Source organism: Centropristis striata, chromosome 19, assembly GCF_030273125.1.
Source record: "Centropristis striata isolate RG_2023a ecotype Rhode Island chromosome 19, C.striata_1.0, whole genome shotgun sequence".
NCBI lineage: Eukaryota > Metazoa > Chordata > Actinopteri > Perciformes > Serranidae > Centropristis > Centropristis striata.
This window is the reverse complement of record NC_081535.1, coordinates 2,739,500-2,758,181: the sequence shown is the minus strand read 5'-3', so window position 1 is coordinate 2,758,181 and position 18,682 is coordinate 2,739,500. Positions and strand designations below refer to the sequence as shown.

Genomic DNA, 18,682 nt, shown 5'->3' with positions numbered 1-18,682 from the left:
AAATGACCAAAAAAGACAAAAAATGACAAAAAAATACCAAAAAACACTACAAAAAGACACAAAAAGACATAAAATCACCAAAAAAAACATAAAATCACAAAAAAAAGACATAAAAAGACAAAAATGACCAAAAAACACTACATAAAGACACAAAAAACCCCACCAAAAAAGACACCTTTTTTTTTTTTAATCTTGTTAAGAACCAAATAATCATCAGGTCACTCTGCTCGGGCCAGTTCATCACTGCTGGCAGCTTTAATTTATCTTGTTTTAAGAGTTAATTTATTATTTTAAGCGCTCAACATGCTTATTTCCAGATTTAATAATCTTAATTTAATAAATCTTGTTGTTCAAGGTAAATTATCTGTCCATGCAGCAAGATCATTTCCCTCAGATTTACTGTTTTATATGCTTTTTAGACCTTTTTTTTCCATCGTAGAAACCATTTCCATGTGTAACATCCAGCAGCACTGCGGACAAAAAAAAACTGTCTTTGTCTTTTTTTTTTTTCCTCTAGAGAATTTCTGAGCGCTCTATTTCTGTCCCTCAGCCAGATGTTAATATTTCATGTTCTGTTGGTGACGTTTCACTGGGCGAGCTGCTCCAGAGCGTCCAGAGCTGCTGCTGCTGGTGACAGAGATCCCCCGTGACTCTGTGACCTCGCTAACGACGCGCCACGAGGCTAAAAATAACATGGAAATGTGCTGAGTTTATGCAGCACAGCGGGCTGATTAGCAGGAATAAGTCACACCTCTCACATTTAACCAGAGCTCTAATGTGATAACCTCAGAGTCTCACACATCACCACTAACATCCAGACGCAGCCAAAGCTGTCGATGCATTTACAGTCCACACGTTTAGCCCACAATGTCATTAAAACAAGCTCACCACAATAAAAGCTGCTCCAAGGAACCAGACAGGAAGTCGTTCCTTCCTACTGCAATAAGACTTTAGAACTCATCTAACTCTGTCAGAGCCAATATTACTGAACTAAACTAAATCTACTGTCACTTTCTGCACCGAGCACCTGAACAACACTCTAAATACTGGAATATATATATATATATATATATATACACACATCATATGTGAGATGTGTATAAATCGTATTGATATTATATATCATATTTATACAATATTCTTGTCCTTTTGCACATTCTATTTATTTACATAATCTTATAATCATAGTATATTATCTATTGTATGTATATCTTGTATAGTCAAGTATCTATATGCATGTATAATGCCGGTACAATATATAATATTATATCTTATCTTGTGTGTGTGTGTGTATATATATATATATATATATATATCAATACTGTCTGATGTTTTATTTTGTTGCCATTGTTTTTTGTTTTTTTGTTGTTTTGTTTTAAAAAAAAATGTTTTGTTGTACAGTGTCCTTGGGTGTTTTGAAAGTTGCTTATAAATATAATACATTATTATTATTATTATTATTATTATTATTATTATATACATATATATTTATTACTTCTACTACCATAATTATTATTATATACATATACTACTGCTGCCATTACTATTATTACTATATACTGTGATATACAACTATTATTATACTGGCCTTTTATTATAACTATTATTGTTATATATTATATTATCATATTATTATACATTATATACTGTACTATTATTATATACTGTCTAGTCACAATGACATTATAACCATCACATCATCATCTTGCCACTGTACCTTTTGTACCAGCTCCTTTTTGTTCCTCTTCTCATTTTAGTTTCAGTATTTAAAAGCTACAATTCCTAATTTTGTCAAAGCGCCAAACAGTAAATCTCCACATGTCCTCACAGCTGCTGCGCCAAATTCTGATATTGGGTGGTGCTTTGATTATTTTATATAACGGAGTGCATCTTAAGCTTTTTACAGCCTCGACTTTTAATGTGCTTTTTATATGAAATTTACACAAGAATGGGGTAAAACTTCAGGTACAGCCACACTGCAAAAACCAACTGACTAAAAATAAGAAATAAATAACTAGAATTAAGTAAATACATGCTTGAAACAAGTGAAATTATCTTCCAGTGCAGTAAGTTAATGTTTCTTTGTAAGAATTCGTTAAATGGAAAACTGGAAAAACCAATGATGTCTTAAAATAAATACAAATATACTTATTTTAAACAATTGTGGCTTGAAAAGCACAACTGTAGTGACATAAAATAAGCCAGAAATACTTGAAACGAGCATGTTTTGGTGATAGAAAATGCTTTTGAAATAACATTTAAACCACATGCAAATAAAACTCTCAACTGGAACCAATATTTTAGGTAAAAACTCACCATATAAAAGCACGAAAAAGCTCACAATGTCAATCCTAAAAACAAGTCTTTAAACAATAAGATACATAAATAAAAACATAATAATGATACTAATAATTAAATAAGCACATAAAGCTATGATCAGGTGGTAAATTATACTCAAAACAATATAATGAAGATACTATTGATAGATATAAGAATAAAATACTTGGTAATCTTCATGTTTTTTGCAGTATTCGTCGTATTTCAAGCAACACTAAAATGTAAAAAAGGAGGAATATTGTATGCATGATGTAGCTGAGAGGAATATAAAATGCTCCGTTCTCTACCATTGATCTGAGAAAAGCCTCACTGAAGAAGTGAAAGTTGACAATTTTTCAATATGTAAAAGAAAATGTGTGAAAGAAGGTCATTTATCAGACAGATTGTATATCCTGTGAGCGCTGGTTCATGCCGACCTGATTCCTGAGATGAACCGGAGCTCCAGCAGCTGATCTCAGCCTCTAGAGGACTCATGTAAAGGACATCCTGTATGTAGTGTAATAATATCTATAGTAATATGTATATTTAGTAAGTATAGTGTTATCTTGTTACTGTATTCTGTCCTAGAAAGTCTAACTGCAGTAAGTAGGAAAATGTAAAACTGTGAAAAACTGCTTTATAGTTGTTGTTTTTTACTTTTTTTTTTTAACTGGCCAGCCAAATTAGTTATAGGTAGGTCAGTGATATGACACTTATTCCTACATGTATTGATGATGTCATTTTTATGCTAAAAAATAATGATGATTTATTTGACCTTTGACCCCAAAAATGTAGTTACCGTCTCTGGTTTTGCTGTAAAAGGTTCTAATAGTAATGTTGTTGTCTTCTTTCAGCTTTTATATTTAGTTTTCAGTGAATAAACATTTTCAAATTGATTTTGTTATGAATGTATTTAAAAGTGTTTAACAACTCTATTCAAAGATTTGTGTATTTTAGACTTGATATTATAAAGTAATGTTATATTTTAGTCTATATATATTTTTTTTCACTTTTTTTTACTTGACCACACTTTCCCTTTCAAATAAACTAATAATTTCTATTATTTTTAGGTTTAAATATGTATATATGTTTTCTCAGTTTGCTTGTGTTTTGTGTATTTGCATGTGTTGCAATATAAGTGTATGTGAGCAACTCAAAAATCAACCTGTGTTTATTGTAATAACATAACATTCCACCCAGTGTTACAGCTCAGTATTTTTTAACAATTTCTAGACAAAATGAAGCTCTATGGCACAAAGAGAAAGCCTACAGTATATCAGGCTTTTTGTACACACACACAATATGTATTAATATGATCAGATAATTGTTGGCTTTGGGCTTTTTTATGGGATTTTATGACAGCTGGAGAAATTTATATACGTGTAATACTGCCAGCCTGCTTTATCCTCTGAGTTTGACCAGGCTTTCAGTGTAATTACTGCTGCCCAAATGTGGCAGAAATTGTGAAATAAATCTTGCTGAGGGCCTGAAAATTGCCCGAGCTGGCCCTGCAGTCATAACTAAATATACGGGTAATTAAAGCCTGATAGTGGAGAGAGTTGAATCAGTGAATGGGAGTCACAGATGGGTGCATTTTGACATCCAAACTCATATTATGCAAACAGAAAAAGGAACTTCCTGGATTCTCATCAAAGGCTTTTTTTAAATACACAGATTTGTCTTTTGTAGTGCAGGATGTGAGGCACATCTGGATGATTTGTCAGTATAATTGTTTTAACTGCATGGACGTGCATGGGCTGCACCATCCAACTTGATTAACCTACATGTTTGAGATGTTTTTCCTATCGCTGGCTGTTAATCAGCAGCGATCCCGCTCGGGTAATTTAAGCCGCTTTGAGTTTCGCTGCAGCCACCTTCTGTGAATTATCTGTCAGATTCTAACGTCTCCTCAGCTTCTGATTTAATTAAATCTCAGAATCAGGACTCATTTCCTTCTGCTACACAATTACAGCAAAGTGCCCCGGAGAGAGTCGAACATCTCAGAGTTATAAAGGGGAGAAAAAAAGAAAACATCCCAGGGTAATTTCATCTTAATGAAATAAATCCAAATGTACTCGTTTTGAGCAACTGCGGCTTGTAGTGACATTAAAAATAAGCTGAAAATGCTTTAAACGAGCATGTTTTGATGGTAGAAAATCCTTTTAAAATAACATTTAAACTCCATGCAACTAAAACTCTCAACTGGAACCAATATTTTAGGAAAAAAACTCACCATATTCAACAGTTAAACAGCTTAAAATGCATGAAAAAGCTCACAACGTCAATCCTAAAAACAAGTATTTACACAATAAGATAATTAAATAAGCACATAAAGCTATGGTCAGGAGGTAAATTATACTCAAAACAATATAATGAAGATACTATTAGATCTAAGGAGAAAATACGGACATCTCAGAGTTATAAAAAGGGAAAAAAATACCCCAAGGTAATTTCATCTTAATGAATGGATGAAATAGACGGCGGTTGTTTTTCCCTCTCTCTGGCTTTCTTTCCGTTCCTAAAGGGCACACATCATTGTGGTCTCAAGTCTGTTTTGGCTCAAAGAAGATCAGCATTTCACTGGGTTTTCTGGCTCTCCCTGCACTTTACACTACATGTTATCTTTGTCATTTTATGTTATTATGTGCAAATAAACCTAAAGTTGGAAAAGAGGACGCTAGGTTAGCAGCTAACGCTAACACTAGCTACTTCTTTGTCTTTTAATGTGACCAAAATGTTCCAATAAACTTGCATAAACACAACCTGCTATATTGGCTCTTTAACTCTAAATGGGAACATAATGTACAAATTGAACATCATGCTGTACTGAAGAAGATTAACTCAAAAGTGAGGCTTTTTACTGTGCAAATAAACCTAAAGTTGGAGAAGAGGACGCTAGGTTAGCAGCTAACGCTAACACTAGCTAGCTATCTAGAAGAACAGCTGACTTCTTTGTCTTTTAATGTGACCAAAATGTTACAATAAACTTGCATAAACACACCCTGCTATATTGGCTCTTTAACTATAAATGCCTCTCCCTGCACTTTACGCTATATGTTATCTTTGTCATTTTATGTTATTATGTGGAAATATACCTAAAGTTGGAGAAGAGGACGCTAGGTTAGCAGCTAACGCTAACACTACCTAGCTAGAAGAACAGCTGACTTCTTTGTCTTTCAATGTGACCAAAATGTTACAATAAACTTGCATAAACACACCCTGCTATATTGGCTCTTTAACTCTAAATGGGAACACCAACTGATCAGATCTCTAGCAGCTAACGCTAACACTAGCTAGTTTTCAATAAATAGATGGACTCCAGAGGGTTAATGAATGGATGAAATAGACGTCGGTTGTTTTTTCCCTCTCTCTTTCGCTTTCTATCCGTTCCTAAAGGGCACACATCATTGTGGTTTACCAATATTTTAGGTAAAACCTCACCATATTCAACAGTTGAACAGCTTGAAAAGCATGAAAAAGCTCACAATTTCAATCCTAAAAAACAAGTCTTTAAACAATAAGATAATTAAATAAGCACATAAAGCTGGTCAGGAGGTAAATTATACTCAAAACAAGATAATTAAGATACTATTTCTAAGAAGAAAATAGGGACATCTCAGAGTTATAAAAAGGGGGAAAAAAATATCCCAGGGTAATTTTACACTTTACACTATATGTTATCTTTGTCATTTTATGTTATTATGTGCAAATAAACCTAAAGTTGGAGAAGAGGCGCTAGGTTAGCAGCTAACGCTAACACTAGCTACTTCTTTGTCTTTCAATGTGACCAAAATGTTACAATAAACTTGCATGAACACACCCTGGTATATTGGCTCTTTAACTCTAAATGGGAAAAAAATATCCCAAGGTAATTTCATCTTAATGAATGGATGAAATAGACGGCGGTTGTTTTTCCCTCTCTCTGGCTTTCTTTCCGTTCCTAAAGGGCACACATCATTGTGGTCTCAAGTCTGTTTTGGCTCAAAGAAGATCAGCATTTCAGTGACCCACATACACTGCTCAGAGCTACACTTAAAATGGACGCATCAGCGCTATCTGAAAAGGCGAAACCATCTCTCATATCATGTGGACATGACCTAGCAGGGTGCAATAAACACAAGGCCTCTGTGTAGAGAAATGAAGCGGGCCATTCATCACGCACTGACAGGAACACCTGACTTCCTCCTTGGCCCCAATAAAACACTTCAGTCTGTGATGGTTTGCAAAGCCCCAAGTTAAAGTCCGCTATTTGGCTCCCAATGTGGATAGACACAGGATAATTTGGACTATGGCGAAAAGCAACGTGAAGATGAGCAAATAAACGTACAAACTTTTGTCAGATTTAGACCACATTAGACGCTGTAGTTGATGTCTCTAGGAATGTTAGCCAATGTTTACACAATGGTGAGAAAGAGATGTGGCCACACAACAGAAAGGAAAACAGTTACATAGAAGACCTTTGAGGGTTTTTTCTGTTAAAAACCTTAGACACTCTTAGAGGGGCGGGGAGGCCTGGGAGCCGGAGCGTCTCACCTTGGTTTCTCTCTCCTCCAGGAGGGTCTCGAGCCTCTTTTGAGCAGCCCGCCCCTCGTGGTCGTCGCTCACGATCAGGATGATGTGGTTCCAGTTGAACTCGCGCATCAAGTCGAACCACACATGAGCCTGGTGGGAGTAGGGAGGGACGGTCCGCAGGAAGGACAGGTGGATACTCTGAGGAGCAGGAGGCAGGAGATAGAGGTTAGCAATGTGGATTAAACGGGTTTTTACATAGATATAAAGTGGACATAAAGGGTGTTTCCACTACAGCCCAATACCCAGAATGAGGCAAGTTTCACTCGCCGAAACGCCTGTAGGAGCCTAAATGCAGTTTTTTGTTGTTAACAGAATAATTGAAGTTCATAAGAAATAATAATAATAATATTTACAATATGTACATGTTATGATATTTACAATATATGTGGATAGATATATTTTTATTTTGTGAAGACTATACCTTTAATATGTCACTCTCGTGAGTGTTTGGTAACGGTAATTTGGTAGGTGATGTGATTTGTGGTCAGTCGGGACAAGCGGGGAGTGGAGCCCGCTAGTTTTTTGACCTCTCTCTCTCTCTCTCCACTACTTTTCTAATTTAGTGTATAGGACGCGATTTTTATTTCATTTTGTGACATTTTATATTTTGTATTTTTCCTGCATTTTTCTGAGTAAACATTCAAGTTTACCGGCTGGTCTCTGTGGATTTATTGGATGTGGACAAGGCTAAGAGTGGTACGAGCGTCAAATTGAGGCTCCACCTACAACACCCCTAATTTGAATATGAGCTGTCCTGAGGGTCTTTTGACCGGACTTACACTATCTGTTAGCCTGTTAGCACATACACACTGTACTGCTACAGAGCTAACTGTTAGCCTGTTAGCACATACACACTGTACTGCTACAGAGCTAACTGTTAGCCTATTTGCAGACTGGACGCTAAGGGGTTAACATCCCCTCCGGCTCTGCAGCTGGGAGAGACTGCTGCAGGAGGACTGTGCCGCTTCGACTCGTTCTTACTCTTCTTAACGAGCCTCCACAAGTCTCCAATAACACCAGACAAAGTCGCTGGATTTGTCGCCAGAAAAATAGTCGCTAAGGGGGTCTGAAAAGTCGCTAAATATAGCAACAAAGTTGCTAAGTTGGCAACACTGCTTCGCAGTTGTGGCGTCGGGTACTACGTCACATCCTGCTTAGTGTTCTATCCAATCAGCAACCAGGCTTTTTTCAGGGGAGAAAAAAAGACCCTGCTCTTCTACAGAACCGGAAAAAAGTCTGTGGCTTGCTCTTGCTCTTGTGGCTTAATGGGAGTCTTCCGAGGAGAGTGGAGGCTGTTGTTAAAGCAGATTAATGCTCACAGTTTTGGAATGATATGTTCAATAATGAGGGCTTTCATTACTGTGCACTAAACAGCAGAGCAAAGAAGGACAATTATCTGAAAGTTGAAATGATTGCATCTGAATTTATTCTAGAAAAAAGCAACATTGCATTCATGATATAAACAGTTTTCAGGTCGTACAAAAATGCATTCATTAATGGCAAAACATGATGTAAAGTAATAAATCATGAAAAATGCCTTAATCTATGCGCTGACCCCCGAGGCTCCTTTAAATCCCTGGATTTAATGCTTCTCATTTCCTTTAATTTGCCAGATTAGCAGAGATGTCACTCAAATAGACTTTAAATTGAGTTATTAAAGTCCTTGGCATTTTATTTATGTGATTGCTTTAAAGTTTCATTTTAGTGGCTTGTGCTTCATAAAAACATAACTCAGGTCAGCGGCGTTATTAATGATGTTCTTTCAATTTCCAGCAGGAAGCCCGTTTAATCACGGCTCCTCTAATGGACAGTGATGGGACGTTTAATCTGGGAAGCTTGTGAAGGCGCCCCAGGGGAGCTCCTCACTCCTTCACTTCCTTCCTCGCTCCCTCTCTCTTTACTTCTCCCTCATCCATCACTTACCTTGTCTGAGTAGATGGACATGCGGGTGGTGAGGCCCACCACGGGGATGCGGTAGAAGCCCGCGGTGTAGGAGACAGGCGTTGGAGTGAGGTGGTCATTGGACTGGGGAGGGTGACTCACCAGGATGGCATAGACCTGCAGAGAGAGACACTTAGTCATCCTGACACCACCGCATTAGGAACAAATGGTAACACCACCAGTCGTTCTCTGATATACAGGGGTGTGCTTTATCGTATCGTTCATGATTATACCAGTTTTTGAGTATAAAAAATGCATATCATGATACTGTAAACATTCCTACTTCTTGACGTATCGGCGTAAGGGTTTCCATTAATGACCTAGAGCGACAGAAATGGATGTTTACATAGCCAGACTAGCCCTCTAGCATCTCTACTTTGGGACTAAAATGCTCAATTCTGCTTCTGCAACGTGTTTCTGCAGCATGTTCTGGCTCTGGCTGCTCCGTAGTTTAAGCTCACGGTCCACCGGCAGTGTGTGTGTGTGTGTGTGTGTGTGTGTGTGTGTGTGTGTGTGTGTGTGTTGCTTGCTGCTTTGCTTCTCCAGTTCTCGCATTCTGCAAGATTATTTATTTTTACACCTTATTCCCCCTCATGTCATTCAGCCACACACATACACTGATTTTATGGTCAATAGACGAGCTGCTGGGGGGTCTCTGGGGGCTCCGCTGTCCCCCGGCTCGTAGCCAGATCACCGTGGTTACAGCAGCGAGCGGTAGCGGGGCTGGTAGATTAGGCTTTGGCCAAATCCTGTCGGAAGCAAGGCTAAAACATCCTTTTTGGTGGTGAAACAGGAGTGTAAAGTCAAACAGTGTTCTTCTTTTAAAATCAACTTTCGCTCTAAACTATTTAAAACACCATCCCCGCTCTGTGATTGGATCCTAAAACAAGGCTAAGATACGGCCGTAGTTTCCAGACTGTGTGGAGGTTCGAAATGAAATTTGAGCGCAAGGCAGTATGGGTATACCCAGGCTTTGTGCATTCAGCATTTTTAATGCAATCTTTTGTGTTTACTTTTTTTGTGTTTTTTTATGTGTTTTTGTGTATGTTTATTGTAATTTTTTGTGTGTTTTGTGTAAAAAACAAATGTTTTTTGTGTTTTTTTTGTAATTTTGTGTGTGTTTTTGGATTTTTTTTGTGTGTTTCTATGTGTGTTTTTGGTGTGTTTTTATGTGTGTGTTTTTGTGTATGTTTATTGTAATTTTTTGTGTTTTTTGTAAAAAAAAATGTTTTCGGTGTGTTTTTTTTGTAATTTTTTTGTGTTTTTTTATTTTATGTGTGTCTTTTATGTGTGTTTTTATGTGTTATTATGTGTGTGTTTTTTTTATTTTTGTTTTTTTTGTGTGTTTTATCTGTGTTTTTTTGTGTGTTCAACATGTTGATCCAGTAAGTCAAAATGAAAAAAATAATAATCAGGTCATAAAGGTGAGGTTGTGCTGAAAACAATGATACCAACATGTCATGGTAAAGATGTTTAAGTGTTTTATATACAGACAGAATGAAAAGGAGTCAAAAACAGACAAAATAGCCCCAAACTCCAAAGGGTTAACAAAACAGCATGCACATTTATACGAATGACATAGTTTGGATCAGCTTCCCTGTTTTCTCCTGTCTTTGTGTGTCTATAAGTGGAATATACACAGTGTACGACATGTCCTTTTTTAGGACAGAGCCTTAAGATTAAGTACAAATGCAGAAGTCACTTTAATTATTTACAGTCAGTCAATCAGTGCTGATAAACTGAGGGGCTGAGGGGCGTTTTGGCTCCCGGAGCATCTGTCTCTAATCCAACATCTGTTTTTATACCTCCAGTTGAATTTAATTTGCGTGCACTTAAAATATTGTCACCTTTTATTTGGGTGCAACTGCTGCTCCAAAAAAATGTTGTATAACCGGTTAAAAATAACATTTTTGAATATCTACATAAATTGTAGCCGGGGACCAACTCATCTATGAAAAGAGAAAATAGAAGAGCAAAGAAAAGCTCTGCCTTTGTTCTGGGTGTCGTCACTGTGTGGGCTGGAAGACTCACAGTCATTTCTGCTGGTTTGGTTTAGTCTCATCTGTGCATTAAGCAAAGAAAAGATGTCCGTATATTATACAGGGTTCATTTTGTGTCTTTATTTGTAATTTTACATCTATTTTAGGTCATTTTGTGTCTTTTTTGGTAATTTTTACATCTATTTTTGGTCATTTTGTGTCAATTTTTGGACATTTTTATATCTATTTTTGGTCATTTTGTGTGTTTTTTGGTCATTTTTCCATCTATTTTGTGTCTTTTTTGGTCATTTTTCTATCTATTTTGTGTCTTTTTTGGTCATTTTCCATCTATTTTTGGTCAGTTTGTTTCTATTTCGACAATTTTGTGTAATTTTTTGGTCATTTTTGCATCTATTTTTGGTCATTTTGTGTCTATTTTTGGTCATTTTTGCATCTATATTTGTAATTTTGTGTCATTTTTAGCCAGTTTTAAATCTATTTTTGGTAATTTTGTGTGTTTTTGGGTAATTTTTACATCTATTTTTGGTCAGTTTGTTCTATTTCGACAATTTTGTGTCATTTTTACATCTATTTTTGGTCAGTTTGTTCTATTTCGACAATTTTGTGTCATTTTTTGGTCATTTTTGCATCTATTTTTGGTCATTTTGTGTCTTTTTTTGTAACTTTTACATCTATTTTTTGTCAGTTTATTTCTATTTCGACAATTTTGTGTCATTTTTTGGTCATTTTGTGTCTTTCTTAGTCATTTTTAAATCTATTTTTGGTCATTTTGTGTCTTTTTTTGGTCATTTTTACATCTATTTTTGGTAATTTTGTGTGTTTTTGGGTCATTTTTACATCTATTTTTGATCAGGAGGAACAGTCTTCATTTCAAATAGGCTACTCATTAATTTTTAAATTGAACATGTGATTATTATCTATAGTCTATAGATGGATATAGTCAGATTGCAAGAGAAACACAGTAAGATTTTCAAGCATTTCCAATCCTAAATCCAAGCACTTTTTAACCTTGAAGATACAACATTTAAATTCAAGCATTTTAAAGCATTTTCAAGCATTCCCAGCCCCGTATGAACCCTGCTTGTAGAAAAGAATCCTGAGTGCTGCTCGCCTTGACAAATGCCTCGGAGACGTGACGGAAGAGGACTAAAGTTGGCACGGCTGAGCAGCCATGGATTAGAGATGTGAGCAGCCGTATGTTGGGTCAGAAACGAGGTCTATCTTCCAAGGACTGCTGCAGGCATCTCCTCTCCATCTGCCACACACTTACTGTGGTCGCCTCCAAGCCAAGCGCTTCTCACTCAACCTTCCATGACTTTCTGTCTCTATGAGGTGTTATAACTGTCTCTTTACTACAGAGCGTCATGTGTGTGTAGAGAGAGAAGTGAAACATTGTTTTGTGTGTTTTTTAGTCATTTTTACATCTATTTTTGGTCATTTTGTGTCTTTTTTGCTCATTCTTGCATCTATTTTTGGTCAGTTTGTTTCTACTTCGACAATTTTGTGTAATTTTTCGTCATTTTGGCATCTATATTTGTAATTTTGTGTCATTTTTACATCTATTTTTGGTCAGTTTGTTTCTATTTCAACAATTTTGTGTAATTTTTTGGTAATTTTTACACTTTTTTTAATCATTTTAACATCTATTTTTGGTCATTTTGTGTCTTTTTTGGTCATTTTTACATCTATTTTTGTAATTTTGTGTCTTTTTTAGTCAGTTTTACATCTATTTTTGTTCATTTTGTGTCTTTTTTAGTCAGTTTTACATCTATTTCTGGTCATTTTGTGTCTTTTTTGGTCATTTTTACATGTATCATTGGTCATTTTGTGTCTTTTTTGGTCATGTTTACATGTATCATTGGTCATTTTGTGTCTTTTTTGATCATTTTTGCATCTATTTTTGTAATTTTGTGTCTTTTTGGTCATTTTTGCATCTATTTTTGGTCATTTTGTGTCTTTTTTGGTCATTTTTTAACATATATTTTTGGTCAGTTTGTTTCTATTTCGACAATTTTGTGTCATTTTTGCATCCATATATGTAATTTTGTGTCATTTTTAGTCAGTTTTACACCTATTTGTGTGTTTTTCGGTCATTTTTACGTCTATATTTGTTTGTTTATATTTCGACAATTTGTGTCATTTTTTGATCATACAACAGAGCTCTCTCTCTCTCTCTGTGTAGAGAGAAACGAACCATTGTTGGTGTAATCTCTGCAGCCTAATGGATAGATTGCACACTCATGCTTTGGGTGAACATGTGACAGGAGAGTGAGTACGACAGTATTATTCAACAAGCCTGTATCAATTAGAGTCATCACACTAAGCAGAAGAGCGAGGACATGAAAGCATCACTGGAGCTGTGGTGTTGTTGTTCACAGGAGGCCTCATTATGTGTGTGTGTGTGTGTGTGTGTGTGTGTGGGAAGGAATAAAGAGCGGGAGCAAGAAGGACTTCTCGCCCCGACACACTGTGACATAACGTGGGTGCCTTTTAAAAGCTGTGTTGAGCATCACAAGAGGGGACGCTCGCTGCTTTTTAACAACTCTTATAGGCGCATTCACTTATCATACATTACTTATAGGGTGGGCAAAATACAATCCACTTTATTTGTATACACTGAAAAAAGTGTAACATGCAGTTGTTCATTCAAACTAATAACTGCCATTTAAAAGAGGATAAATTTATTGATTTGATTGTAAAATCAAATCAAAATTGCATTTAGAGACATCAAGCTTGATTTATACTGAACTTTTTTTGTCATTTTTACATCTATTTTTGGTCAGTTTGTTTCTATTTCGAAAATTTTTGGTCATTTTTGCATCTATTTTTGGTCATTTTGTGTCTTTTTTGGTCATTTTTACACCTATTTTTTGGTCATTTTGTGTCTTTTTTGGTCATTTTTACATCTATTTTTACATCCCCAAAAGGGGGGCGCCAAAGATCCACGGGGGGTCATGAAGCCCTCTTGATTTTAAGGGATGTAATAAATCTAATGTGTTAAATATAGATGAGTCAGCATTAATTCATTAGTGGGACAAAAATAACTAAATAAGGGCTACATTAAATGATTATTAATTTATTTAAATAGAAAAATCACTATAGAAAAGTTTAAAAATAAAGGTTATATCGCGAGAATAAGGACTTGTGTAACATCCCTCCTGCAGTTTACACAGGTAACCTCACCTAGTGGTAACCTCACCTAGCGGTAACCTCACCTAGCGGTAACCTCACCTAGCGGTAATCTGACCTAGTGGTAATCTGACCTAGCGGTAACCTCACCTAGCGGTAGCCTCACCTAGCCGTAACCTCACCTAGCGGTAACCTCACCCTGCGGTAACCTCACCTAACGGTAACCTCACCTAGCGGTAACCTCACCTAACGGTAACCTCACCTAGCGGTAACCTCACCTAGCGGTAACCTCACCCTACGGTAACCTCACCCTGCGGTAACCTCACCTAGCGGTAACTTCACCCTGCGGTAACCTCACCCTGCGGTAACCTCACCTAGCGGTAACCTCACCTAGCAGCAACCTCGCCTAGCGGTAACTTCGCCTAGCGGTAACCTCACCTAGCGGTAACCTCACCTAGCAATAACCTCACCCTGCGGTAACCTCACCCTGCGGTGACCTCACCTAGCGGTAACCTCACCTAGCGGTAACCTCACCCTGCATAACCTCACCTAGTGGTAACCTCACCTAGCGGTAATCTCACCTAGCGGCAACCTCATCTAGCGGTAATCTCACCTAGCGGTAACCTCACCTAGCGGCAACCTCATCTAGCGGTAATCTCACCTAGTGGCAACCTCACCTAGCGGTAACCTCACCTAGCGTTAACCTCATCTAGCAGTAACCTCACCTAGCGGTAACCTCACCTAGCGGTAACCTCACCTAGCGGTAACCTAATAGAATATATATCATTAATAATAATAATAATAAAATAATAGCTAATGGAAAAAGCGTCAGGGAGACGAAAATGTTGAATATCTCAACAAACAAAAAAAAGAGAGGGTACCATGAAAGTCATATTGAGTTCGGCTTCATAGAAGCAACGGACAACGGGGGGTTGCCAAAGTTTACAATGGTAAAAACGCGGTTCCCTTAAGAAAAAGGTTGGGAACCACTGTGCTAAATGACTAAATGTAATATAATGCACTTTGTAAACCCAGTTCGTTGTTCATGTTGCCACTGCATCATGTCAGACAGACTGCAGCCGAGTGAGTGATCCAGCCCCGAACACCAACATACAAACTGTCCGCCTCTTGCCAAAATGTTCTCATGCAGCACACACACGGCCAAGTTGTTAACGGTGAATGACGTACTGCACATTTTCACTCCTCACTGGTTCCTTTGCACTTGACTAGATCTGCAGCTGTGTGTCCTGAAACATACAGTTGCCCTCTCATGCGAGATATGCCCCCGGACCAAAAGCCTATTTCCGGATGTCTGTAAAGCAGATGGCTCTGGGGGGGAGTTCACTGTATAAAAACTATACAAAGTGGGACCAATTATGTGTACAAGAGTAGAGTGGATGCCAAACTGGATGAATGGCAGGCCTATAATAATCATAATAATAATGTATGGGCTGGTTTCTTTTGGGTTCTTTTGCATGCAAAGACAGATGTTTAGCACTCAAAGACGCAACAACAATCTGCTTTTTCAGCCACTTCAGTAAGAAAACATATTGCATCATGAAAAACATGCATGCATCTAACAGTTTTACAGTTATATGAAGGTGTGAATGGGTCAAATCTGCCCTACAAAGCAAAAAGGCAGTAACTACGCAGAGTGCAGAACTGAGAAAAATGACTTTAAAGTTATCCTGTAATCCAGACTAAGTAGTTGTAGGTAGATTATTGGACATGTGGCCGTTTTGTTACTTTATATTAGCTTATTTTTTGTATTACTTACCAAAAACGTGGCACCATACCAAGGAAAAAGGCAGTATAGATTCTCCAAAAACTATTTTGCCACAACTTGGGCTCTGGGTGTGTTAGATACGCTGTATTTGAAATAATTGGAACCATTTGTTTTCCTGAACATGGATATACCAAACCCAAACTAATTTGACCATTTTAGGTGAATATTTTCCACCTGGAAGCTGTTCTGGTGCTGAAACGGCTGCTTAAAGTCTCACATTAAGCTGTACGTCACTAGGGCTTTTTGCAGTTACTGTACAAAAAGACTACCACTTTTCTCCAAAACGACACACATTTGAGATGAGATGTTTTGTCACATAACAAAGGATGCCTTGAATATCATGAAAATGATAATAACTCTTTGACCAAAAATGCAGTTACTGCCTTTTTGCTTTGTAGGGCAGATATTGTAGGGCAATTTTATGACTAAAAAAGACACAAAAAAAGACCAAAAATTACAAAAAAATGACGCAAAATTGTCAAAATAGAAACAAACTGACCAAAAATAGATGCAAAAATGACCAAAAAAAGACACATAATGACCAAAAATAGATGTAAAAATGCAGTTCCTTTTTGCACAACTGTTTTTTATTATACATATTTAACCTGTAGTTCTGTTAAATTTTACATTTTGCATTTTTCTTGTTAATAAAAATATTCCTGTTAAATTTTGGGGGTCTTTGTTTTCATCCTTGTGGTATCGAAAATGGTATCGAGTATCAAATATTTTCCTGAGTATCGGTATCGAGTTGAACATGTTAGTATGGTGACAACCCTAATTACTTATGAAATATGTTTTGTTTGTGACATCTGCAGCACAAACTGTAGGAATCTTTCTTCATATGGATCAATAACGTGGTCTAACCCAGTATCAGTTAGTGTAACCAGTAACTCTTTTCCCATAAAAATCTGATTATAAACAGGAAAATAAATGTGAACTAAAATGAGTTACTGCCTTTTTGCTTTGTAGGGCAGATATGCACCCTGAGTGTTTGGTACCTGACTGGAGATCAGGTCCTTGCACACGAAAAGACGAAAACACATTTTGCATCTTGAAAAACATGCATTCATCTAACAGGAAACCAGTTTTACAGTTATATGAAGGTGTGCATGGGTCATATGCACCCTGAGTGTTTGATTTACATCATGCAGTATGTATTTTAATTTACATTTCCCTGTTTTAATTGACTGTTTTTACTGTTTTCAATTGTGTCTTGCTGTTTTTCATGTTTATGTAAAGCACTTTGAATTACCTTGTGTTGAATTGTGCTTTATACAAATAAACTTGCCTTGCCTCGCAGAGGTGCAGTGGTACCTGACTGGAGATCAGGTCCTCGCACAGAGCAAAACACATCTTGCATCTTGAAAAACATGCATTCATCTAACAGTTATACAGCTTTATGAAGGTGTTCATGGGTCATATGCACCCTGAGTGTTTGATTTACATCATGCAGAGGTGCAGTGGTACCTGACTGGAGATCAGGTCCTCGCACAGAGCAAAACACATCTTGCATCTTGAAAAACATGCATGCATCTAGCAGGAAACCAGTTTTACAGCTTTATGAAGGTGTGCATGGCTCATATGTATCCTGAGTGTGTTTGATTCGGTACCTGACTGGAGATGAGGTCCTCGCACACGGACAGAGCCATCTGGATGGCGTTGGGTTTATGCGTTACGGAGATGGCGGTCAGCTTGAATTTGTCCCTGCCGTAGACCTGGTTGGCCTGGGTCACGGCATCTTTAAAGACCTGCTCGTATCTCTTCTGGCTCAGGACGGCCCCGATGTTAACGATCTTCGGCTCGCAGCCGGCCCGCGCGCAGGAGCACGAGAAGAGCACCGCAAACAGAAACAGACGCATCGTGTGGACCACCAAACAGCACAGTGCAGCCCGGTCGCTTTTCTCCCCGGTGGCGGGTCGGCTCCACCAGCTTCTGGACAGCAGCACGGCGCAGCCAGTTGGAGGCAAAGACTGCAGACACGATCCAGGTGGGCGGTGGGAGCGGAGGGAGGGAGGCCAAGACGGAGAAAAAGGTGGATTTATGTGCAATGCGGAGGAATGTGCATGCTCATATTAGGGGCAGGCTGGTAAAAAGGGGCGTCCGAGCCGCATTGTCCACATTTTTTCTCCCTGCAGATTGGCTCAAACCGGCCTGCGGTTTTGGAGGAAAAAGACTCAAACCATGGTCCAGATCTTCCAGGCGGGTTTCCTCCGCGGCGTGGATCGCTGCTCCCAGCCGCTGCTCCGTTATTTAAGAGCGGACTGATCCCCCCGATGAGTCGCTGGCTGGTCGCTCCGGGCTGAGCAGGCTGCTGTCCTTGGTGCTGACAGCTGTGCATGCGCGCCGCGGTGCTACTGCGCGCTCCCGTCGTATCGCGGCTCCCCACTCTGGGTTTTGCGCGTTGGCGTGCTGCTGCTGCTGCTGCTGCGGGAGGAGAAGCTGATGGTATGAAAAATAAATGGACCCACTTGTTCAAAATCCACTAGACCACCATGCTAGTCTTAATAGGACATGAAAGGCTGGATCAGTGGGGAGAGCACATGTAGTGTGTAGGTACCTGCAGGGCGTTATGGGGACTCTAAAAACACATTCAGATGAATATGTTGGTCCTCTTAATGCGGGTGATTTCCCCCTAAAGTAGCCTGGTTACAGGAGCAGATGGAGGCAGGAGGGAGGTGTTTATTCCAGCCTAGCGGGTCTCAGGTCAGAGTTGAGACATGATGCACTGACTCGGCTCTGATCTGACTTGTTTTCCTCTAAACTAGAAGAGAGAAGTCGGATTTATCTCGTAGCTTTTATGCGTAAAATGGACCAAACGTCCTGGAGAGAAGCTCATTAATCATGTATGCATGTCAGGACATCCATCACTCCGACGGTCACACTCAACACGAGCTGACCCGGCTGTCTTCTGTCGTGTGTGTGTGTGTGTGTGTATGTG

At 38.3% G+C, this 18,682-nt stretch overlaps 1 protein-coding gene across 9 annotated transcripts in view; it reads right to left on the bottom strand.

Moving 5' to 3' along the window:
* grin1a (glutamate receptor, ionotropic, N-methyl D-aspartate 1a) overlaps positions 1-18,075 on the bottom strand; it is a 61,307-nt gene extending 43,232 nt beyond the window's left edge. For 2 of the 9 annotated variants that reach the window (XM_059357434.1, XM_059357438.1), the window contains exons 1-3: positions 17,355-18,075; positions 8,812-8,946; positions 6,850-7,026 (exon numbers count right to left, since the gene is read on the bottom strand). In XM_059357434.1, coding sequence (XP_059213417.1) covers positions 6,850-7,026; positions 8,812-8,946; positions 17,355-17,603 — 561 coding nt within the window. In that variant the 5' untranslated portion in view covers positions 17,604-18,075. The remainder of the gene's footprint in view (positions 1-6,849; positions 7,027-8,811; positions 8,947-17,354) is intronic. The other 7 variants (XM_059357435.1, XM_059357441.1, XM_059357439.1 and 4 more) reach the window with 5 other exon arrangements.
* Positions 18,076-18,682: the final 607 nt, after the last annotated feature.